Here is a 26,438-nt window from a genome sequence, read left to right as displayed (position 1 = left end):
AAAATAATTTCTGTGGAATTTAATAGGATGCACTGGTAAGGATAAGAAAGAAAAATTAACTAGTATGCAGCTATAGTAAACCAGAAAGGAGACAAACGACTGCTAACTCATCTTCTGGTTACCAAGTGAAAGTGCTCTCCCTGCTTGCCCCCCCCCCTTTCTCCTTAAGAAACTTTTCAAGTCCAGTATCTAAGATGCCTCCTGGCAAACATCTGCCACAGGGAATGGCAGATACTACAAAGAACATAGGAATTAATTGCTAAAAAATGATTGGGGTGGAAGTGATGGTCAGACCTGACTCTTCATAGTATAAAGAAAAAATGAGGACCTGATGCTACTGAATGTGTTTTCTTACCAGACACCCCATCTGAATCCTAAAATTGGCAGATTAAGGTTAAGCAGCAAGGTCCAGGTCTTGGGGTTCCATCCTCAGCACCACAAAAAAAGGAGAAAAGAATTTATATTTCTAATCAGTTCCCAGGTGACATGATGTTTCTGGATATCACACTTCAAGAAACAATCCTCAACAACACAGAAACACCACCCTCCATGAAGTGGTTAGGTTGCCTATAGAATGTGCTCCTCTATAATAAAGTATTTCTAGGTTTTGATAACTTTAAAATATTGAGAAAACATGTCATAAAATTTATAGGAAATCTCAATTTATATACCTTTGTAAAACACAACGACTTTTATATTTATATCTACTTAATGATTTCATATTTATTAGCGAGTTAATGTTATTCCAAGTATTTCAAATTCTAAAGTCTACTTCACGGATCTGAAACTACTAAAGGTAAGATTAAATGACTTTAAGATTTAAAAAAAAATTACAATCTCTGAGAATTAATAAAATTAAATGGCAAATTGTAAACTAGAAATATATTTGATATATATATAAGGAGATAAGATACTTGATATATTCAAAACCAATATGAAAACGTTAAATACCAGTTCTAAAAATGGGCAATTATAGAATAGATAGTTGTAAGCAAAGGAAACAAAATGTTAATAAATACATATACTCTTCATTCTTACTAGCAATGAAAATAATTCAAATTAAAATAAAAATAATAAACTTTTTAACCTTTTGTATTAGGGAAGATTAAAATGAATAATCTAACTCAATACAGAGTAACATTTCCATACATTTCTGAGGAAAGTTTCATTCTATCTTTTTTGATTTTCTCCTACTTTATTGCTAAGAAGGTTGCAAATTATAATAATAAGAAGGCATTATTTTTTGAAAGTCATGTGAGGATACTAGGGCTCAGGAATATTATAAAGTTAAGAGTCATTTCAATTTCTATCACACAGTAAGCATTCTCTTGATTTTAATGATAGTTGTATTAGATTTAGAATTCAAGCATAATTTACATAATCCCCCAAAGACAGCTCCAGAAATCCATTAAAGGTCACCTTACTTTCTCATACATATACCAAATTCTAATCTTTTCATTGGTTTCCTCTTCTATTATCATATCCTCTGCTTTTGTAAAGCTTACTGCTTATTATACTTTCATCTCAAATAGAAAATCTTTCAGTTTTGGCTTTCTATCCTACTAAACTCCATTCCAGTATGTATTACTTGCTCTTCTTCATGTTATGGTAAAAGATTAAATAGTCATTTACTTTTTGATGTGTGTAAAATTGAAATCCAGACTCCAGAAATGTTCTTTGGAAGTATCAATATACCTAGAGGTGAAGCAGTGTGGGACACAGCATTTATCACTGCTGCTCTGGGCTGCATATTAAAATCAGGTATCACATAATGGTCAGAGAGAATTTATTTATGTAATAAAGTAGAAAATCTCTTTGGTTCCCAGGTGTCCAGTTGCAGCACTCAAGTTAATGACTAGCTGCTTACCATACCACAAAGATACAAGTTCCATATCACATAATTTACTCTTCTGAAAGAAAATAACAACTGTCAGACCCCTAATAATGAAAAAAATTAATCATTTTCATTCACATTCTCATTTGAATCACAACTACCAGGATGATCAATTCCAAAGTCTTATTAGTTCTGCTAGTAAGAACAATTTGGGCTCTCATTGCAGCATCACTTTGCATAAGAAAACCAGGGAGACATGTTTTTTTAATGAATAATTTGCAATTAATATTTCTGTCAACAAACCTTTTCCAATTTTACAAAACAGCAAATACAGACTTTTGTTTTGAAATCAGCATTTAGAATATGTAGTCATTGCTTGTAACTTAAGACATTGTTATATATGTAAGTAGCCCTCACAATAAGTTAAATAATATTTGAACATTTTCTATAATAATGAATGAGTTGAAGAACTAAGTTACTTAAAAATAATAATCTATCTTATAGGGTGTTAGCTCCTTTGTATTATTGGTTTGATCTGGCACAGGCAGATTGAGCTAACATAACAGCTAAAGAATAATTGGAGTTCTAATGCTGGGCTTATAAAAGGAACTATGCATGGCACGGGATAGTATTCTATCAGAATTTTACCAACTGTAAGGCGATTCTTTTTGTAGTAAGAAGAGACTATTTAAGCAATAAAATTTACTATTTTCTTTTATGAGCATATAGTTACTCTTCAGTTAAGGCACTCCATGGTGTTTTTGTAATATAATAGCTCTTCCTCAGCCAACTCAGGATACATATCAATACCAATGTCATGAAAGTTTCCCCTCTATAATTTTTTCTATGAGTTTTGCATGTTTTGGACTTAGTTTTAAGAATTATTGGTTATCAGATTAACTATTTCATTATAATAATCATTTTGAGTTGATTTTTTTGCATACTGTATGGGGATAGCTCAGTGGTAGAGCGCTTGCCTAGTGTGCATACCCTTGGGTATGATGCCCAGCATGAGGAAAAAAAAAAAAAAAAGACCTAATTAAGCCAATTTCAGTCTTCCACATATGGATACCATTTTCTCAACTGCTGTTGACTATCCATTCTTCAATGTGCATTTTTGGTACACTTTTCAAGCATCAGTTGACTGAATATGCATGGATTTTCTGTTCTGTTCCATTGGTACATATATCCATCTTTATAATAGTACCATCCCATTCTAATTACTATAACACTATATATAATAAATTTTGAAATCAGGAAGTAAGATGCTTTTTTTCTTAAGAAAAATTCTGTAGTGTTTTCAGTTATGCATAATTAATCAAGATCTGAAAGCTTTAAATAAGAATTTTTAAAATAATAACATTTCAAATGTTGCATTGTTCTGTGTAGATTTTTCTTTCTACAAGATTGTTTTAGCTATTCAAAGTACACTGTTTTTGAGAATGCAGAATGATACCACTGTTATGGAAATCAGGATCTCAAAGGGATATTAACTCTCTTGTGTTCATTGTAATACTCTTAATAGTCAAGATATAGAATCAACTGAAATATTCATCAACAGATTTGTAGATAAAATATGTTATATACGTACACTGAAATATTATTCAGACTTAAAAAAAATAGAGAATCCTGCTATATACAACATAAATAAATCCTAACGATATGCCAAGTAAATTAGGCTTTCACCAGATGGGCAAATGCTGCTTATATTCTACTTATATGAAGTATACAAACTAGCCACCCATAGAATCAAGGAGTAGGATAGTGTTTATCAGGGGCTAGGAGGAGAGAGAAATGAGGAGTTGCTAAGCAAAGGGCAAAAATTTCAGTCGTGAAAGATGAATAAGTTCTAGAGATTTGCTGTAAAACACTATAGTTAACAATACTATATTGCATACTTTACAATCTGTTAAAAGGGTGAATCTCGTAAAGTAATCTCACCACAATAAAATAAAAATTTAAATTTATCGTTTAAAAAATGATTTTGTTTCTTCCAACTTTAGGATTCATAAAACACAGAGCTATACATTTACCTGGCAGTACATCAAAATTATTTTAACAGTGACAACAAAATATTTGATTATCTAAAATGAGCAAGGCACTTGGCCAAGCTCTGGAGAAGCCAAACAGAAAATTAATGATAATAAAATTTTAAAAATTGTGAAAGTGTTTTAAAGTTAACAAAGTATTGGTGTTTCTTCTAACAAATCTTCTGTGGTTTTCAAAATAACCCTGAAAATATATGTAATATGTTAAAATTATTAAGGTCAATAACTGCCAAGGTCGTGGAGCTCATAAGAAACAGAGCTGGAAGTAAACTGGTAATGTGGTAACACTCTCTACAATATCAGGCTATCTCACTTCGTTCTTAGACATCTAAAAAATCTTTCATATGAAAATTTTAATAAAAATTTTAAAATGTCCATAATTAAATTTTTATCATGAATATATCTGCTGTGTGCCTCAAATTCTTCCTCTAAACATTATAAAAGAGAAACAGTGGTCAATGTTAAGTGGAAACAAATTTAACTTAAATTACACAAAAATACAAGTGGTATATGTTCTTTAATTATTAAGTAATTATTCAGGCTGAAATATTCTTAAGTTTTATTTTTAAAAAGTTATTTTTAGAAAACCTTTTGAGTGTCATACTGTGATAATTAAATGTCTTTTCAAAATATTTGACAAACTTAAATTACTGCAGGCAGAGGGAAAAAAATCAATATTTAGTTCAAGAAGTGTAGAAAAGTTAGTATTTCACTATTTTAAGATGATATTTCTATTTTACTTGGAGTTCATGACTTCAGGAAGGTGTACTAAAAGAAATGTAACTGAACCAGAGTTACAACACTAATACTCTAAGCAGCTCCAGGTGCAATGTGCTTCCTACTAGGAAACATCAGACTCCACAGGAGCTCTTCACCTCATTTATCTAATCCATGGAAAGAGTAAGGTTCATGGCAGAACTGAGAAGAAAAGGCCCAGTGATAGCCATGAGAAAAGGAGCTCAGTGAAAAGCATCAAAAATCAAACACTGATTAGAATCTTTTCAAGCGAAGCAAGGAGATGTGACTGACATCAGGCAGATTATATCATCTTCCTAGGATCCCTGTTGTAGAAGTTTTTTTTTTTTTTTCCTAATTCAGTTAAGTCACTGTCCTTCCTAACCAAAACACTTCTGTTATTTTATCCCATGGACTGCCTAGAGAGCATAGCATGGTGGTTCTAATACTCCCTTTTAGATAATCTGAGTAAAATATGAGAATATTAAATAATGAGGACATATTCAATATTCATTTTCATTTATCCTTCCCTTTTCAATAAAGTATTGGTCTACAGTGTGTATCATCATTACCCAAAAATGCATTATGGTATCTTTGTGCAGGTTACTCCTAGGACTTTTAAAGAACTAAAAGTTACAATTTATGTTTTCAAATACCTTCCTAGTAAAGGTATACTAGCATAACCTACACAAAGGAAAAATAATTCTATATGATGTGTTATGGTTTGAATGTGAGGTATCCCCCAAAATTCATGTGTACAACAATTCAAGAACATTCAGAGGTGAAATGCTTGTTATGAGAGCCTTTAATCCAATCAGTGAATAAATCTCTTCATGGTGAGTGGTAACTAAAGGCAGAAAGGGTGTGGCTTTAGGAGGTGGGCATTGGGGGCATGCATTGAGGGCATATATTTTATATCTAGCAAGTGGAATCTTGCTTTCTGATAATCATGTGAGCCACTTCCCTCTACCACACTCTTCCACTATGGTGTTCTGCCTCATCTCAAGCCCCAAGGAATGGAGCTGGCTGTGTATGGACTGAGACCTCTGAATCTGTGAGCATTGAAATCACTTTTCCTCCTTAAAATTGTTCTTGTCAGAACTTTTGTTTGCAGCAAAAATAAAGCTGACTAAAACAAGATGTATCTCAATTGTATTTGTGAAATATTCAAGAAAAAAGCTACTGTCAGATAAATGCTTTTCTAATCTTTTCAATCTCCTGCTATGAAACATAGGTTAGAAGGATACATACCACATTTCAGTCTGGGGGTTGAATTGGGGTAAATGAAAAGAAGACCTTTCCTTTTTATTTGATATGCTCCAGTATTATTTGAGTTTTATATACTAAATATGTCTTACTTTTGCAGTTCAGGAGGCTGCAGGTCTTCACTCATCACAAATTTCCACAGAAAGTAATCTCCAACATACCCCAGCTCCTCAGGCCAACCAGAGGTTCTCTGCCCCACCCCAATTTCACTAAACTCTCAGGGGCTGTCTAGCATATCCCCAGGATGGTGATTCTCTTGTTACACTACATCTCTTTCATTGATCATTTTTTAATTTTATCTTCAGACTACAAGCTTCACAGGGATAAGAATTATCTGAGACTTTTGATGTTTATAACCCCGGAAGCCAGCACAGTGTTGTGCAAATAGTTAATATTCAAGACACTCAATAAACAATAGTTAAATCACAACAACTACCATTACCATCTCATATTTACTAAACAAAACTATATCCCAAGCCCTGTGCTAGTCAAATCATATCCATTATTTCATGTAATCCTCAAGAAAGCTCTAGGGAGTATGCACTATTATAATATTTATTTTATAGATGAGAAAAATTAGGTTTACAGAATTAAATAATTTGGCAAAGTAGCAAAGTCAGAATCAAAGCTTTGATCTGAATCAAGGCAGTCTGAATTTATCATCTGTGCCCATGGCCTCCACACCATACTAAATGAATAAATGAAAGACTATGTAGGAACAAATAAGCATAGAAGATTTTTATCTAAAGAAGATCTCTATTCAAGAGACAGAAAGACTAAGGGGCTGGGTTGTAGATCAGAGGTAAAGTACTCGCCTACCATGTGTGAGACACTGCATTTGATCCTCAGCACCACACATAAAAATAAAATAAAGATATTAGGCAGAAAATGAAACTATTCAGGGAAATCACTGATAGGAGTAGAGAGAATATCATCATAATAATAGGAGTCATATTATTGAAGAAGGCAATTCAATATAAATGATCTATTGACTTTCAGAAAATGTCACACCTTTTTAGAACAAGGGGTACCCATTGTTTGATATAGTGTCTCCAGAAACCTGCCTATATTCCTAGACTACAAAAATAATTTTGATTTAAAATTGACATTTATAAAAAGATCTACTAACTAATCTTCATGTAAAATCAAGATCAACATTTCTAGATATGAACTATTTTCCTGATGGTAAGAAAGAAATGCCAATTGCTAAAACATAGTTTTTATTACCAATTGCATTTTTTCCACTAATACATTAATAGTAAGATAAATAATCACCTACAAGGGCTGGGGTTGTGGCTCAACAGGAGAGCACTCGCCTAGCACGTGCGAGGCCCTGGGTTCCATCCTCAGCACCACATAAACATAAATAAATAAGATGAAGGTATTGTGTCCAACTACAACTAAAAAATAAACATATTAAAAAAAGAAATTATAAAAAAATCACCTACAACTATATAAAAGAAAGTAATATTTTCATAAAGACATAAATTGCTGACCAATCCATAATTTTTTAGTAAGAAAGAATCATAGGGCTGGGGGTATGGCTCAAGCAGTAGCGCGCTCGCCTGGCATGCATTCGGCCTGGTTTCGATCCTCAGTACCACATACAAAGATGTTGTATCCGCCAAAAACTACAAAATAAATATTAAAAAAATTCTCTCTCTCTCTCACCCTTTAATAAAAAAAGAATTATAATTCTTCAGCAAGAAGAAGGTAAGAATATCCAGCCTTTTTCATTAATTTCCAATGGTAACATCAGAGGGAAACTAATAATTTTTCACAACACCTCTTATTTAGTGGTAACTAAACCCCGGACAGGCCTTGAGACACCTAAATTCAGTATTCAAGCCCATATCCACTAAGTAGCAGCATTTGTCAGAACCTAAGTATTAAACAAGAATGTATAATTTTGATTTGGAATAACTCATTGTTCAAATTAAACCAAGCTAACAGGCCTCAGAGATTTCCTCAAAACCTTCAAATTACCAACTGGGAACCAGCACATAAATATTCCCTGTCCTCAGGAAGAACCACCTATCCTGCTTCCATTTGAGAACTATACAATAAAACTATTGGATTCCATGCTCGGAAACATTTTATTCACCAGTCTTTATCGGAGTCCTGGATATAAGCTTCTTTTCATATCTCCTTCCTTTCAGTTTAGAAAGCACTGCTAATTCCTAATCTACCAAAAATACCATAAATCAATGCATGGAAGAGAGCCACGCGTACACATTAGGCTTCTATTATTCAGAGCTACTGCAGCAACAATAAAAAAGAAGAAGAAGAAGAAGTTATTAAACAGGCATCATTTGTAGTTTCGCTGGGGAAAACTCAATTTAGTTCTGTTTTTCTTCCTATGGAGCTTATTTGCTACAACAAAATATGATTCAGCTGTCTGTGATAGGCTAATATTGATTTCCATATCTTCAATAGCCCATTTAAAATCAACAGGCTTTAAAATGTTTAATTTCTAGTGGTTCAATGGATTTTTTTTACTAATACCAGAAAAGTTATTTTTAATAAATTATGGTATTTTGACATTTTACAACATAGTGTTTAGACTTGAAGAGGAATTATCACTTAAATATTTTGCAGTGAGAAAAGTTTTATGATTCCCTCCCTCTGACTGTTCTTCTGTATCAGTAAGGGTTACAGAAAGTCTCACACTGTGCATTCCAGTAGGAAAATGACTGTGTTGTGGGAGGAAATGCTTCTCAGAACACTTCTTATTCTCCCCTGCCTAATGCCTCCCTGGGGCCAATAAGTTATTCTGTTTCCTGGGAACACTTCTTGGAATTCATCTAATACAAGGAGGGCCACAAATGAAACAAAAACAATGTATGTGAAGTGAATTATAAAGTAGACTGTATTTCACTTGTCAGATGACCATTTGCAGTGGTTTGTCTTGGCAGGACTGGTTCATGTTTGATTATTCCAATGCAGTAATTAATATTATCCTTTTTCACTCTACAAAGTCTCCTAGTTTAGGTGATAAATTATGTTTGCCCTCTTCAATGGGAACCAAAGGACTCCATTTACTTGCTTCATTGAGGTTGGTAACAACATAAAGCGCCAGATATCAAAAGTCTGTGAAGTATATTTCACCAAGTAAGAGAAGAAATGTTGCTGAGCTTTATTTCTGACTGGGCAGAGATCTGTGAAACAGAAATATGAGTGTCCCAATAAACAATGTTGACGCTTTAGAAATTTCAATTGTGACTGACTCACATTGATGTGCTGTGGTTAGGGATTTACATTCATTTTATGCTTTTTTAAAACTGTGCTTCAATGTGAGTCATAACAAATTAATAAGAAAAAGCAAATAACTATGAACAGCATTTTGGTGGAACTAATGAGTATGTCTAAATATTACTTTCATTAGCTTTTTACTGTTAGTATTATAGATAAGCATACCCATTTGGGTAAACATTATGAAAACGACTACCTTCCTAGCTAAGAGATTCAGAAAATTGAGCCATTGCCTTGTGATTTTAATCAATGTTGGCATTGAGATAGAAAGTCCACACTCCCAATGGGTCTCTTTTAAAATCTTGGGAATTCTTGGCTGAATTCTCTGAACAAACACTTCATTGATATGGTGAGTATGATTATAAATAATGTGACTATTTTTATCTGATTCACTGGAAATAAATCAAAGTAGTCATCATGTTTGTCATAAACAAGGGCACTTAACTGCATTCACCAGAAGGTAGAAATTACTTCTTCAAGGGAAAAATATTCTGACCAGTTATTTAAGTCAGATTGCATGCCTCTAGTCTATTCTCACACAGCAGATAATAATCTATTAAAGAAACCAGTCAGATCATACCACTCCACTGTTGTAAATCCTCCACTTGCTGGCAATTATCAGAAGAAACAATTATCAGAAGAAACCTCTTATCTCAATTTCCTTCCTTAAATGGTAGCTTCATACAATTCCTTAAGCTCATCTAGTAAGTGTTCATTTTAGGATTGCTTTTTTTTTTTTTTTTTTTTGCTTTGAACTATCTTTCTCCTTGATACTAGTATGGTTCTTTTTCCTCCTTCCCTTATTTTCAAATCTTCTCAAACATCTTCTTGTAACAGAGACTTCCAAGGAACCCCTTAAGTAAAATCTACCCTTGCTTTTACTCTCTACCTCTTTTCCTGTTTTATATTTCTTCATAGCACTTCTCAACCATGATATTGCATTATAAGTTATATATCTGTTTACTTATTATCTATCTATATGTTAAATGTTAAGCATTTACTGTCTGCTTTAAACCTTAGAATGTAAGCACCATGAGGGGAGGAATCTTGTTTCTTTCAATTACTAATATCTCTTGTTATCTAGAGGAGTGCTCTTTAAATGAATAGCACTAAGATCGATACTTTCAGTGAATTGACTAAATGAAATATAACTTGATCATCTAACATGAATTTCAAAATTTGGATTGATATGATTTCTCTTATGAATCTGAAGTCCCCCTTGCACATGACCTTTAAATCAGTTTCTTCTGAGAAGGGTAGTCCATACAGTGCTGAGGAATATAAACATGCAAAAACTTTCTCAGAGCAAAATTTGGCAGTCTAAGTTAGAATTACAGCAGCACCAACCACAACAACATGCCTTGACCTAGTATTTTCACTTGTAGCTATTTATTCTACAAAAATAAACAAGACACAAAGCTTTGTGTGTGTGTTCATTATAGCATTTTGAATTCAATAGGACTGTTATTTCTATAATAAAAACAAAAATGTTTTTCTTCCTCAGAAAGTAAGATAAAAGCATCTACTAATGAGAACAGAGAACTGTTTTATAGAACTGAAGTTTCAAATGCTTATGCTTAATAAAATGACTGTAAATTGCAATGCCCTGTTCTTAGATACCTCACAGTACCTTGCATACCTATAAGCCCTTGCAACAGTTTTTTTTATAACTACAAGGTATACATCAGGTGACTGGTCTACTTAGTCACAGATGACTAGACAGGGAAGGACACCTACCCCAAGGACAGGTTTTTGGTTGACCAGTGGTCATCAGATGCATACATCCTATACCTACAGAGATATAGGTATTTTATTGCCTTTTGCCCTATTTTGCCCACTGTTGATTTTCTTGTGTGTTCTTTAGCAACCTAAAGGAGTTTAACTAGCAGTATATTAATGGGAGCTTGGCTTAAACCTTTAACAGGCCTAATCTCTGAAAAGATTGTTTTTTATTCTAATTTATTCTCTAATTATGCATGATTTGAATTAAAAATAATACTGACAAGTACAGGAAGTATAACTAAATTCTAAAAAGTAAGTTTTTTCTTTGATAATTTTATGAAAGAAAAAAAATGGTAATTCACATTTGTTCTTATATTCCCTTCTAGGTAACCCAGTAATATTAAAAGAAAGGTGGGACAAGAAAGTCCACATCATAGTCCAAAGCACTTTGCCTGTCACCAGTTGGGTCACTATTTGACTAATGTTTTGTAGAGGTAATTGGAAAGCATATTTCTACAAATGTTTTTATATGTTCTACTGCTTTTAAAAATGGGGTCAAGAAGAATATGTATCTATAAATTATATTTTGTTATCTAAATACTCTCTTATATTTTTCAGCACTATTAGATATCATTGTAGAAATATATTCAATTATTAATTTAAGCCTCAGGAATCCCAGTATATATAAGTAATGAAGTTTCAAAGAAGGGCTGGAGTTATGTCTCAGCAATAGTTATGGCTAGCATGTGCGAGGCCCTGGGTTTGATTCTCAGCACCACATAAAAATAAATAAATAAAATTTATTGTGCCCACCTAGAACTAAAAAATGAATATTAAAAAAAGTTTCAAAGAAAATAAATTTTTCATTTTATTTAAAAACAGCATATGCTGAAAAACAACTGTTTTTTTTTTCAAAAATAGTATTAGATCCTACATAGGAGGTCAGTCTTGAGTGCAAATATTTCTATTCTTTATGTTACTCATTGCTCCAGGATTGAGTATAGTAAAGGCTACCAATGGGGCCATATGTTGTGGTGTCAATTTGCAGACTTTGTAGGCATGGGCCTCAGGAGTGCAGAGAGTATGCATGATATCACATGCCCAACTCCCTATCCTCCACCCTAAACCTGTGCCATCAACCATAACTCTGATTCTGCTATGTGAGCCTAATATTTACATTGCTGAAGAAGGCAACAACCCTGAATTTTTCTCAGAGAGGCATATTGTAGAATTTCTCAATGCAAAATGCTGTTTGTGTCTGACCATGCTTTGCAAGCTCACATTGTTGACCATTTAGCTAATTACCAATAATGGTAAAATTGAGTTAAAAGCTATGTTCTCTTTGAATTATAATGTAAAACCGATCCCTTGACTTTCTTAACTACTAGATTATTTTACATAGATGACTTTTGCTTACTTTGTCAACTAATTTTCATTTTTTAAAAATAGCTTTATTGATGTCATTTATATAACATACAATTTAGCAACTTAAAATATCTACCTCAGTGTCTTTAGTATTTTAGTTTTTATTGTGAATCTAATTTTTGGACACTGTTCATACCTAAAAAAAAAAAAAAAAAAAAAAAAAAAAAAGCATACAAACAAACAAAACCCTATGACCCACAGTGGTAAGCCCCATTTCCCCTCTTCCACACTTTTGAGAACCACTAATCTTATTTCTGTTTCTATGGATTTGACTACTCTGGACTTTCAGATAAAGGGAAACATAATATTTGGGCTTTTGTGACCAGCTTCTTTCACTTAGCATAATTTCAAATTTGCTGACTCATTCTTTAGTGGGATTGCATATCTACACACTGTTTCCCAATACTAAAAGTATATTTGGATATTCACAGATTGATATTTAAATTATATCTCAAACTTTTAAAATAAATAGACACCCCCCAAAAAAAAGAAATTATGAATTTAAAGCACAGCTCAATATAATAGTTTCACTGATATCATGCAGACTACTAATGAACATTTAATCCTGAAATGAAACTTTTTTCCATAAATCCTTACATTGAAAAGTACTTAAATTGTTTGCTCTCAAGAGTCCTTAGACTCAAAAAATATGGAGAATCCCTCAAAATTTGTATTTATGTTGATACTAGGTACCAATATTTACCATATTGAAAATTAGGAGAAAAATTTTTAAAGACTTTTTGATAATTTAATTTAAAATGACAGAAATATAACTATGTCATAAAAACATATTTGAATGAAAAACTTATTTTCTAAAACAAAAGAGAAAATAGTGAAGAGGGGCATTTTTACGTTTTTGTAAATCTTATTAAAGTGTCTAATTTTACAGACAATAGCTGAATTTTCATAACTGCCTCTGCCTTTAATCTATTACAATATCACACAACTAGAAAATTACATTGTACATTCACAAGAAAATGAGATTATAAAGGGCAAATAACATGTTAGCATTACTGGAAAAAAAAGAGTTTTGATCTAATAGGCCACCTAAATGGGTTTTAGGGATCCTCAGGTATCTTAAAGCCATCCTTTGAGAACTCCTGGTCTAGATTCTGCTCTAATACTGACTGAGATTCATTTTAATGAGATTGCTTTATCTATAGTATCATTAATACAAATTTATAGGATGGAAACTCTTGGTAAAACAGAATCAGGAAACTTCAACAGAATAGTTTTCAAAGCATTTTGGCTACTACATTATATAGACCTGTTTACAATCTATTTAAAATAAACAGTCTAAGTGAAATACAGCATGCCATGTTACTATACATTTACTCAACCTGAAATATGTTCTTAACTTATCAGCAAGTAGAACAAATGAGACATTACTATATATTGTTGAAATATCTTATTATTACAGTATTATCTAAAACTTCTATTTTTGTCATTAATTCATAAGTTTATATTTTACACTCTTTGAAGCTTCTCCCCATCTTCATGATAATTAAAGATTGCTATTAGTTTCTGTATTTGCTTTATAAATCGTAAAATATTCTTGAATACTTCTAAAATGTACATTAATATAATAATCTTCAAATAATTGTGCTAATCTGCATACCTAAATAAAATGATTTAATAGCCACAAATTATGTGGTTAATTTTAGTTTAATTAATATTTATTTTTTGTATGCTTTACAATTTAAAAGTAATAACATGATCCGTAAGTTTATGGATGCTTGCAATCCCAAAATGATTAATGAGCTTACTGAAGCTGTAGCAGCTCATGTAGAATACCTCCAAAACTTTGTGATTTAAAACTAAATTTAAAAATCTAGGTATTTAAAACTCAAGCTCAAAAACCACAGTCTGGGCACCTACCTTATAATATCTCCTTCAAGAGCAATCACTCTCTTGATGATTTTTTGCTCTGGATTTTTAGGAGACCTATAATAAAAAGATAAGTTTATAAGTTATGTCTCTATTTAATCTTAAGAAAATGAAAAGAAATTCTATAGCAAATAGATTATATTAAAGTCATTAAAGAAATATTTGAACCTATGATATAACATCAATCCTACTTAGGTGTGAATTAAAGTTACTAATGAAATAATTTTCATTTCAAATATCTGGAGAAAAAGAAGTCATGCTGAAACTTTGCAAAAATAAAAATGCAGGATAAAGAAGTTTATCATTAAGGGATAAAATTTATTAATAGGTTATTAGTGTCATTAAATACTTTGGGGAAAGACAAAACATACATAAGAAAGCATTTAGATATTTCTTTAAAACAAAAGCATACTTAGGTTAATTTTCTTTAAAATTAACAGAGGAGTTAGATTTAAATACTAAATTAAATTTAAAAACTAAATTTAATTAGACTAATTAAATTATATACTAAACAGAGGAGTTGGTTTAAACTCTCCAGAAGAAGCATTTTTTTAAAAAAATAAAAAATTAGGAAATTCCTTTATGCTACATTTACACTAGCCATTTGAAGATTATAGACTATAGTAGCCCCTAGAACAGGGTTACTAATGGTTCTGATGTACTTAAAAATGACATCATTTATTTTAATCTATTTGAATAATAAAAAAAAAAAAACTTCTACTTGGAACAATACTATGTACTCTAAACGACTCCTCCTGGTAGATGCCTCCTGTGTACATCCTTTCGACCTTGTAATAATAGTGATCTGTGAGGTCAAGACAGTGTGGGAAAAGTGATGATACATCAGTTTTGAGATGTGTCATGAAAGAGACTTTCACTTCTAGTTTGAGCTCTTCTTTTCTTGCTCACTTCACCCACCCCTCCTCCCCCTCCCCTTTTTCTCTCAGGGAAACCATTTCTGTCCTGAGTAAACCTGTTGAGAAATCACTTGCTGAGGACCCAGATCTCCTCACAGTCATGTGAGTAAACTGAGAAACAAGACCTTCACCTTAAGTCAAGTCCTTAGGAACTGTAGCACTGGTTAACATTGCGACAGCAACCCCATGAGGGATACTAAGCCAGAACTAACCAGATAAGGAACTTCTGCTCTCCAAATCCTTAGGAAATATGTGAGGTGAATGTTTGTTTTTTTTAAGTTGCTAGATATTGGGGTAATCTATTATACAACAGTGCATAACTCTATTTTGATATGGTTAATTTACTGCCAATAACATTAAGTCAATCTAAAACAAAAGTAGGGGGAGAATTTTTGTGAATATTAAAATCATTTATGCCCAGGGTTTGATTTGATTATTGAAATGCTCATTAGCAGAAGACAACTGTTTAAGACATATGACATAACCTGAGAAGAAAATGCTCTAAGCTAGGCACAGTGATGCATGCCTATAATCCCAGCAACTCAGGAGACTAAAGCAACAAGATTGAAAGTTCAAGGCTAGCCTAGGGAATTTAGCAAGATCATGGTCTCAAAAACAAAAAGTAAAAAGTGCTGGGGATATAGGTCAGTGGCAAAGTGCCACTGGGTTGAATCCCCAGCATAGCAAAAAGAAAATGCTACAAAACAAGAGTAAGACCCGAACTAAGTTTCCCTTGTAATATTGAATGAGACTTACCATTTATGAAATAACAGAAAAATAATCCCTACTAGCTAGTATAAAAACAGTTATGTGAACAATCTTTAAGCTTTTGAGATGCTTGAGAAGAATTTTATATTTTTAAATAATCTGTTTTTTAAGACCATGAAACAAAATAGAATATGTAAAGTGAACAATCTTTATGATTAAAATCTTATAAATTACTACTTCAAATACATCTATACATTTTAATGTAATATTAAACTCATGACTCTAATCAAATAATTCAAAATGAAAAAAGCTATTACTAACATTAATTCCATTACTGCTTAAAATCTATTAGGCTGTTGAATGCATTACTTTGATGTTAGTAGAAGTGGTAGAAGAGTTATTACAGATTTACATCATAAATGTTATTAAACTTCTCTTTGTCTTAATTTTCTTGGCCACTTGCCTATCTTCTAGAAAATGTGAAGAATAACAAGTGGAGGATTACACCTTACTTTAGGAATATAATATATTCTTCCAAGTTAATCCTCAAATTTACATTTAAATTTTTAATTTTAGTATTTTCATAATATGGCTTGTTATATTCATTTCTGAGACCAGCATTGTAAACATTCTGTTTTATGCTTATGATTTAATTAGGTAAGATTTCTATAGACATTTGGACAAGGAGCCTAGAATTATCTCTCTGTTGCATGGGCTCAGTAAATCTTTCCAGTATGACAGAACATGTCTCTAAACAGAATGGCTTTAGGGTAAGGAATAAAGTATAGGGTACACATAACAGGATATCCTTAAGATGATACTCAATGCTCTACTTTTGAATTTCACATTCTATTCTGATGTTTCTATTTTACTCACTGACAAGTCACACATAACCAGGCCTTAGATTTTGTAATCTTTTAACTAATTTCATGTTTTCTATGTCCTCAAATGTAGTAATTTTTGGCCCTTTCTGGAGCACTGGGAAGGTACTTTGGGGTACTTATGAGGGACCCCATGTTTTGTGGAAATGGCACGATTAGCACCCAACCCACCTTCTGTCACTGACATCCCTATGTCCAATAGACCCTTTACTCTGGACCTACACAGTCCCATTCTTCTCCCATTTGAGGCAAAATTCTAAATCTTCTGTGAATCGGACAGATTTTCATATTTATATGGCTGAGAATTGGGCCAGACTGTCATTGAATTAATCTCTGGATTAGACGTCACTTTAACCACAGTCTAATGCAAGCGTTGATCCTTCAAAAGTACCCACCATTTATTGGACACTAATTACATTGCATGTAACCTAATGAGGTTTAAATCTTGGTGCTTCATTAATGAAGTAAAAGTAAGAATCAATACTCAGGGGATACTTTATATTAAATAAGGTACATTTCACTGTCCTAAGGGCACCCATGCACTAAATCATATGATTTGGCTTGACCATAATTTTTAAAATTTGAGTTTTGTTATTGTTTTAATCATCAAAACAAGAGTAGAAAGAAAAGTATGCTCAATGTAGTCATAAAAAGTCCTTCCTTTAAGACTTACAGAATATTTTTAACTCTCTAATAAAAGTATTTTCAGATTTTGTTGCATGGATGGCAAAGAAAAGCCTTTCAAAAGTTAAGTTTTATTACATAATTAACCAAAGAAATACCAAAACTAAATGTAACAGTGTGTTCTGGTTTGGATATGAGATGTCCTCCAGAATCTCACATGTGAGACAATGTAAGAAGGTTCAGAGGAGAAATGATTGGGTTGTGAGAGTCTTAACTTAATCAGTGAATTAATCCCCTGATAGTGATTAACCTGAGTGGTAACTGAAGTGATAGGGTATGGCTAGAGGAGGTGGGAATTGAGGACATGGCTTTGGGTATATTTGTATCTGGTGAGTAGATTCTGTGTCTCTGCTTTCTGATTGTCATGTGAGCTGCTTCACTTTGCAACACCCTTCCACCAGTATATTCAGCCTCACCTCAAGCCCTGAGGAATGGAGCTTTCTGTGTATGGATTGAGGCCTCTGAAACTGTGAGCACTCAAACTTTTCCTCCTTTAGAATTGTTCTGATGGGGTCCTTCAGTCACAGTGGCAAAAAAGCTGACTAAAACACAGTGTTCATACGGAATAGTCAAAGTTTAGTTTTAAATTACATCAACACAATTGATAAAATAAAGATAAGGAGCAATTTCGGTGTTGGATTCTATATAATTGCTTTACTATCAGTAGTGTGAACTCTGTGCCTACACTCCCCCTTTTTATGCATTCATTTTAAAAAATTAACACATTTTTAATCATTAGTATTCTCAAAACTTTTTACTTAGTCTATCATTTCAGCTACAGTTTTCTCCTTGCTAAACTCTGTGCTTCATGTGAATCTTTATAAACTTCAAAAAAAAAAATCTAGACTTCTTTTGCTCTCTGGGTTCATTCTTATCCTCGAAACTGTGGAACATCTAACTTCAGATATACTCCAGAAAAGGACAGATATATATTTAATCCCTAACAATTAACTTTTTCTCTGATATCTCTGAAATTAGTCCAATCCAAGAGCCTTAGTATTAACAAAATGACTTATGAATGAGGTGGCAAGAACTCAGGTTAATATTTCAAATTTGCTTTTTAAAATCTGATTTTCTAGAAGGAGAAAGGGAGATCCCAAGAAAAGTATCTCAGGCAGTCACAAAAAGTTGTTATATGTTCAGAAAACTTTAATGCAAAGGAGAATTAGAAGACTAGGACTTATCCAATCTCATTTGGTAAGACTGGAACAGGATAGGCATGCTTTTCCTAGTTGGCCATACTCTCAGACTTGAATAAGGCTACTGAGCAGCGACAGTGGAACTTCTTCAGAGCACTGAAGAGGTTCCAATCAGGTTTCTAGAGATCTAAAAACATGACAGTAGCAACAGCAACTTTATTTCAAATTCATATTCATGATCCCTTACACAAGTAAATATGTTTTAATAGTACTGATAGGACAAAACAAAAAAGCAGGAAACTTGAAAGATTTATAAAATTTCTTGGTTAAATGTAAATATTGTTTTCACGTTTACTATGATTAAAAGTTTAATAAGCAAAACTAAAAACTGGTCTTATAAGTAAGTCAGGCTTGATTATATAAAATCAATTAAAATTATGTAAAATCAATTAAATGTGTATTAAAACTCTATCTTCCATAATTAAAAAGAGGTGCCACAGCTTTTTAATTGAGTTTTTTATTCTAAAAACAAAAATCTTCACTTAACTATGAAAAGTCCAAAGAATTTAGTATAATCATAACAAGAAGTTAATTTTTACCAATGTTTATTGACTCAAGTATTTCCTGACAGAACTGTTCAATCTTCAGGTATTAAAGATAATTACAATTACAACTGTACCTCAATATCTAGATAGGTTGTATGTAAATGAATATATACAGCACATAGATAATATACAGCATACATATGAATAAAACTCTGTTATTCTTCCAAGCAGTATAAAGTCATAGTATTTAAAGAAACTGCTTCAACATATAAACTTCTGATCATAAAAACTAAGTTCCCTGATTTATTTATTTTGTAAACATATGTTTTTATTGAATATGCTTAAAGTTGAACATATCTGTGGAAATAGAGAAGATGAATAATTAATATAAATTATATATATATATATATAAGTTAGTATACGGGTGCAGACCCGTACAGAAGTACCATTACTCATTTCTCAAAGTTGGCCATGCCCTCAAATATGTTAGTTTTTCCTTTCGTTAAGCTAGGACTTAGCTCTCAATCCACACTATCACACGCAGGATGCTTTCCAATATAATATCATTTTAGCCCATGGAATAAAACAAAATCAAATGGTTCTTAGAGGAATAAAGCTATGACTCTGGCTTTACAACCCTAGCTTTATGACTTCAAGTAAGCTAACCAGATTTAGACTTCCAGCTTCAATCAGCTTGTGAAATATTGCCACATACTTTTGGTAGGCTTCAAGAATATTCACACAACAAATCACCCAGGAAGAACAACTTATTTATGTTTTCTTTATCAAACCATGCCTATATCTATCAAAATGGCCCAGATAGCTTGACCAACTGAAATGCAAAATGGATACTTACATGTGAGAGCCTAAGTTAGGAACATTAACCCAATGGTTGTGAAAAATGTTAATGCCTGTAGATACATGGAAATGCTGTTAGAAGAGTGGCATAAGGCTCAGTCTATCCCCAACACAGCTTACTTGCCAGTTTGCAAATATATGGGTCACATTGTCAAATGAGGGATTTCAAGCTGAGAGACAGGACCATTTTGGTAAAAATGAGGAGAACCTAAGGCAGTCTTGCTCATTTACCTGGAGCTAGCATTTAACTTCCACCTACCCTTTCACCCATAATTACTTTCTAGCCAGTCAAATATCTGAAAAAAGAGGCAGAATTTTTACCATTAATAAAAATAAGCATCTCATCTATGACTGACTAAGCTTTTGAAAACTGCCCAAAGAGCTATGCCCTTAAAACAAGGTCATGTGTCTTCAGTGTAATTTTCTGCAGTCAGATAAACTGGGAAACTTACACTGATGTGCCACTTTAGCCCTTTTGTCCCATGACTATAGGTATCAGGATACTTTTCATGTCAGAGAACAGAGAGTAAAATGGGAATGAGGACATCCAGTAGTTGCCAGGCTTGTTGGGTATTGATACTGGAAACTTTACAACTGAGAACCAGACAGTCCAATGTACTTCACCGTGGATGCCAACAGAAAGGTGTCAACTGAGGTGCACCCTTCTTCTGAGGCTATCACATTATAAATTCCCCTGAGTTGAGATGCTTCTCTGTCAAGATGGAGTTCCATAAACAGACTTAATTTGATTTAAATTGTCTTGAAAGCTCTTAAATTCATCCTGAATTGAAAAAAAAATAAGCTTTTGCTTGCAATTGGAAACTTAAATTCACTAGTGACAAAATGTTATATATTCTTGGCATATCTTATTTCTATAACTTGAGAATTTGCACCCATTTAATTTTACTTTTTCCACTGCATATATTTGTAGATTAATATACTGTCTAGTTATTTAGTGACATGCATTACTAATGTTTCAACTATTCTACTGGATTCAGAATTTCCTAGTAAAAATCAAGTTTAGGTATATGTGTGGGAAGAGGTGAGTTTCTGCATAATTTTCCTAAATGCTTAGTCTCCTGGAGAATGTTGACAGTGTGGAGGTTACAACATAAATAGAATATGAGGCTTCCTGACTCATTTCTGTTCTAACCCTGTTGAACTTATTAATTTTTTAAAATATAGTACTACTGTTTTACAGAAGAGTTCTCAGTTAGGCTCCAATAACTACACACAATTTGGTTTCTTGAAAATGTCAACTTTATGCCCCCAATCGCAAAACTGAATGGCATCAGCAACTATCTTCAGAAAAAATACATAAGGTTTGGGATTTTACAAAATCAATTGCAACTAGCCACCCCTGAAAACATTATCATTTACTTGCTCAGTGTGGCAGCCACATATAACTCCAATAGCTAAGTTATCAGAAACTTTATCTATGAATTTTTATCTTCTGCTATTTGTACCACAATAACTGATAACTTTGAAAATTTATCTATTGACAAGTTAAGCCAAATAATTCTAAGAATTGTCCTTTGGTGAAAAAAAAAGATAGGTTGAGATGGCAAAATTTTAGTGTGCGCGGGGGGGGGGGGGCTTAAAAAGAATTATGAAAAACTGTAAAGAAACTTTGGGGGGAAATAGAGAAAACTGAGACAGAATTATTACCAAGGACCGAACAGATGTTTCCTCATTAAGATAAACTAAGCAAGAGAGGTACAGAACAGTGACCAGAGAGACAGACAGTATCATGACAGCCAGGTAAATAAGAAGAAAGTGTGGTGCCCGTTGATTCAGCAGTGAGAGTGCAAAAGCACTAGTACCTCCTCCTGGGGGCAGAAGAACCTTGGAGCTGCTAAGTTTGGGTTCTGATCATTGAAAAGAGTCTCAAAATTGGACACATTTGATTATTATTTTGGTTACTCACAATCCAATGAATGACTTTTCCCTTGATAGGTTACCTTTAAAAAGCTTTATTCGATAAGAAAATAAGATGATCAAAATAGTCTTAGTTATAGAGAGTAGAACAGCAGCTGTCAGGAGTAGACAAAGGAGACAGAAATATGGAGATGCTGGGAAAAGTGTACAGAGTTTCAGTCAGACAAGAGCTATGGAGATCTACTGTATAGAACGGAAACTATAATAAATAATAATGTATTATATACTTCAAAACAGTTAAGAGAGTAGATCTTTATGTTCTTATGACAGAAAAAAGTGACAGGTATGTGAGTTGATGCCTATCTTGATCAGCATGATTTAATCACTTAACAACATGTGTGTGTGTTTTTATATAATGGTCATTATAAATATATAGACAGTCAATTATACATGAATACAACTGGGGAAAATATTCCTAATTAATAGTGTTATAGGTTCTAAATAACAAAGAAATTCCTTTCCAAAAATTACAACCATATCTCAACTTGTGATACACAAAGCTAGATTCTGTCTTGCTATTTTTAGTTAACTACATAGTCAGCAGTGTAGAAAATGTGTTCAGTCTTTTTAAAATAAAAATATAAAATATGTTGAGACAACAGTTTGTCAGAATGTCTATTCTTTTCTATTTCAATCATTCTTGTGTGTGTGTATCATGTATGTGCCACGACACACATACATATCTCACACACACACACACATACCACACACTGGTGCTGCTTCTTTTTTGCTAGTCCATGAAATTTTATTCCAGATAATTGGGTAAGTACCTAACATGGAAACATACACTGTCGGCCCACAGGAGTTGTTCCTCACACCAGGAGGCTTTGATTCTAGGTTGTAAGACACTGATTAATGTGAGAATGCTTGCCTGCTTTACTGAGCATTGGTCTTCTGAATCTGTACACACACAAAAATGGACTCTAATCTCTAAAGTTGTCATGATGATATTCTTGGTGAGTTGTACATTTCACAGGCTCTAGATCTACTCTACAGATCAAATGTGTTCAACAGTTTTCTTCCAAACCAGAACAGAAGTGTGAGATTATTAAGTCAAAATGAGAGCAAACCCTCTTCTTCTTGAGTAGATGAAACTCACAGGAGGCTTGATTTCCATAGATGAAGCTTAATGAGTCTCTTCCAGAAACAGGTACAAGAACCATTAGTAATCCTCAAATATCTCTACAATGGAGTAAACCGAGGCTAAACAGAATTAAGAAAAATAATATCCAACTGGTCTTGCGTGTCTGTGGGTTAAATGTATGAAAGAGGTTTTTATTTAAATAAAAGCAGATTCTCAGAAACATATGCTCACCACCCACCCTTCTTCATCTGAATGGCTGAAACTTAGGATTTTCTTTTCACTGTAACATGGAAGCTTTGCCAAGAGACATGAGCACAAACATCAGTGATAAGAATGATCTTCAGCACAAAACATGCTTGCAGGGGTCTAATGCAAATTACAATGGATTTATCAGCAATGGCACCATGTTTGGAAAGACCACATTTATAGATGTTTTTGATTTATGTAACACTATTGTACTCTATTTAAAACTTTAAATAACCAAACTCTACCCCTTAAAATAAAATGCCTTCCTGGAAAAGATGTAACAAAAATCAAGTAAATACTTCTCACAAAAATCCTCTGATTCAGCTCCATTTTCAAATATAGAGCCCCAAAGCCTTACTGATGCATACCATGTTTCTCCCACCCTTTATCAGCTCTTTCTTGCCGCTGCCATCTGTTTGCCTTGCTTTTTCCAGCACAATGCCCATCCCTCCAGGCTGTTCACTGGCACTCAGATGTTCCCTCTAATTCTTTATAGCAATATCCAAGAAATGTTCCAGGTCTTTTCCAATTCTTCTTCCCAAAGATTTCCTTCAGCACCACCCCATGTATATTTTAGACATTTGCCTTTCTTGGATATTTTTTGTCAATTGGGTCATATATAATTTTGTTTCTGGCCCTCTATTTTAAGCACAGTTATTTCCTATTATATTGTTTTGTGTTATGCCTGCAAGGCAACTTCTCTGAATACTACTTATCTTTTACAGTTATAATTCCCTATATCCTTATAATTCCAGGCTTTAAAAATTAAAAGAAAATATTCAGAGGAGTCCTATGATGAAAAAGTGGATAATACAAATGTTTCTGGGAAAAAATTATACTTCATTTTTATTAACTTAACTCACAGAAGTCTATCTACAGTTACATTGATCTAATCATGTAGTCAATATCCTACTATATAATTAATAGTTACAGGTTTTAGACAAATATAAAATATGAATTAATAAAAGTAAGGCAAGTAAGTGAAACTCAGTGATACCTCCATAGTACTAAGAGGAAATAAAAATTAAGGTAAATGATTATTTTCATCTCTTTCATATCTTTCAAACTATCCTTCTAAGTCAAAAATCTCATTTTGATTAGTTATTGATGATCCAGTATAATCACTTTCAAGTCACAGACTCAGCTGTTTGGGATGCAGACTGTAACATTGCTGTGGCCATGTGTACTTGACCTCCTGCCTGTTAACAAAGAGACTCAATTAATTATTTGCTGTTTTGAATGGCTATTTCATTTCACCTCCACCTTTCTTTAAGTGTTAAAAGGCTCAATTGCTTTATCACCTAAACCTTAGCTTTGGAGAAGACACACAGAATTCTTAACTGCCAGGGATAAACTATCTTGAATCAGAAAGCTAATTTTCAGGGCCATAGCTCCTAAATGTCTTATGCTAGAATTGGCAGAAGTAACATATTGACCTGGTGCCACATCAGCTTCCAAGAGATTCTCTATGTTTTGAATGCCTGCAGTGGTTTTAAATTTTCCCTTTATATGATACCAGAGAGACACTAGCACCTCAATAGGTTGAACTGTCAAAGTCACAGTGAAACACTGGTTTTGTTAGCAATATCACCACATGCAACTACAGAATTCTTGTGTTCAGTAATTAATGAAGAAGTTTTCCAGTAAAGTTTTCATTTTTCCCATATACTGTTAGTCCCTTTAGGCTTAGTAGTACAATCTAATATTTAAATCCTGACACACCAAAGTAAGAAAATATCTTTCATTGTGAAAATGGATTTTGCCATTTATGGATATAGTATAATCACTAGCAATGATAGTCTAAATGTGAAAAACTAACTACAAAGCCAAAAGAGTATATGGAATCCATCAAGAGTCTTATACTCTTGAATTTCATGAGCTGTGATGCTATGTCATACTTTTAAAGTTCCTATTTGCTATACACTTGCTTATCTATCAATATATTGTGCCCATCTGCATAAGTAGACCATAAAATGATAGGAATAAAATCTTAACTTTATCATTATATTCAATCCCAGAGCAGATACTTACCCTTAAATAAAGCAAGAAATGAGCAGTTGATAAGGATGATTAGATCATATCACATACACCAAGATATTCCTGCTAGGTATCTCAAATAAGTGCAATTATATAACATTTGTCCTTTTATATCTAACTTAGTTCATTTAGCATGTCTTCTGGACTTATCCATGTGTAGCATGTATAAAAATTTTATTCTTCGATTGCCATTTTCATGACTGATACCAGTCATGGCTTTATGAATATCCAAATTGATTTACTGGCCTACTAACAATATCTTTGTATATTTTATGCTATATAAATGGAAACTGAGACTTCAAAAAATTTATACATTCTTTCCAAGAGAATTTATATTTATAAGAAAATAAATGAGTCTGCCGTCTGCAGATAGAATGTAGATTCGTGGTTCTGAAATTTTAAAGCACAGGGTGGGGTCTTGGGAATCTGTAATTTCATTTTAACAAGTATCTACATGATTTTAATGCAGGTGGTCTTAGATTACCTTTGATAAACACAGCTGGGACCCCTCACATGGAAATTCTACGAAGCTGAACATATTGGTTTCTCACATGTTCAACAAAGACATAAGCCATAAAGGAAAGTCATATTTTCAAAATAAGTATGAAAAGCAATACTGATTTTAAAACATTTTAAGCCAATGAGAAAACAAAATTCCTTATTGGGGAAAAGACAACATTCTAAAAACTTTATATTTAACTTCAACCTGGAAGTAGATACATAACTTACTATATAACTCAAGGGAAAAAAAGAGCAAAGCTTCATTTCCATATTCTATAAAAACCACACTTGAATAAGGCACAATGATAAACTATAACAGAAGAGCTATGGTCTTAGGTATACAATATGTTTCTTATAGTATTTCACTAAACAAGTACGTGCAGATGGCCACAGGATCAGTGACTCTATGTGGCACTAGTGACAAAACAACCTTATTACAATCTATGGCAAGCATGTCCTTTTTAATAGTGTCCAGGTCTAAACTCTAACTGTATCACCCCGAGCAAAAGTCATTTACTTCTCTTAATTAGTGTATATATGTGTGTGTGTGTGTGCGCAAATACAAACACATTTTTAATGAGTGAAAAGAGATGATGACAACTAGTTCTTCTGTCAAGACCATAGGAACTACTGAACACTAGCTGCTGACCATCTGCCTTACATGGAATGAGCCTCAGAATGAGATGAGTTATAATAGAGCGCTCCATTGATCTAATTCCTACTTTAAGTAG

General features: G+C 33.0%; 1 protein-coding gene across 3 annotated transcripts in view; it reads right to left on the bottom strand.

The window, feature by feature from the left end:
- Positions 1–26,438, bottom strand: part of Immp2l (inner mitochondrial membrane peptidase subunit 2) — an 868,756-nt gene that overhangs the window by 261,113 nt on the left and 581,205 nt on the right. For 2 of the 3 annotated variants that reach the window (XM_078040068.1, XM_078040069.1), the window contains exon 5: positions 14,161–14,226. The exons of the other annotated variant lie outside the window; for it this stretch is intronic. In XM_078040068.1, the coding sequence (XP_077896194.1) occupies positions 14,161–14,226 (66 nt within the window). The remainder of the gene's footprint in view (positions 1–14,160; positions 14,227–26,438) is intronic. 3 annotated transcript variants of the gene reach the window in all.

Source organism: Ictidomys tridecemlineatus, chromosome 2 (genome assembly GCF_052094955.1).
Source record: "Ictidomys tridecemlineatus isolate mIctTri1 chromosome 2, mIctTri1.hap1, whole genome shotgun sequence".
In the NCBI taxonomy this organism is placed as follows: Eukaryota; Metazoa; Chordata; class Mammalia; order Rodentia; family Sciuridae; genus Ictidomys; species Ictidomys tridecemlineatus.
This window is presented reverse-complemented; position numbering and strand designations above follow the sequence as displayed.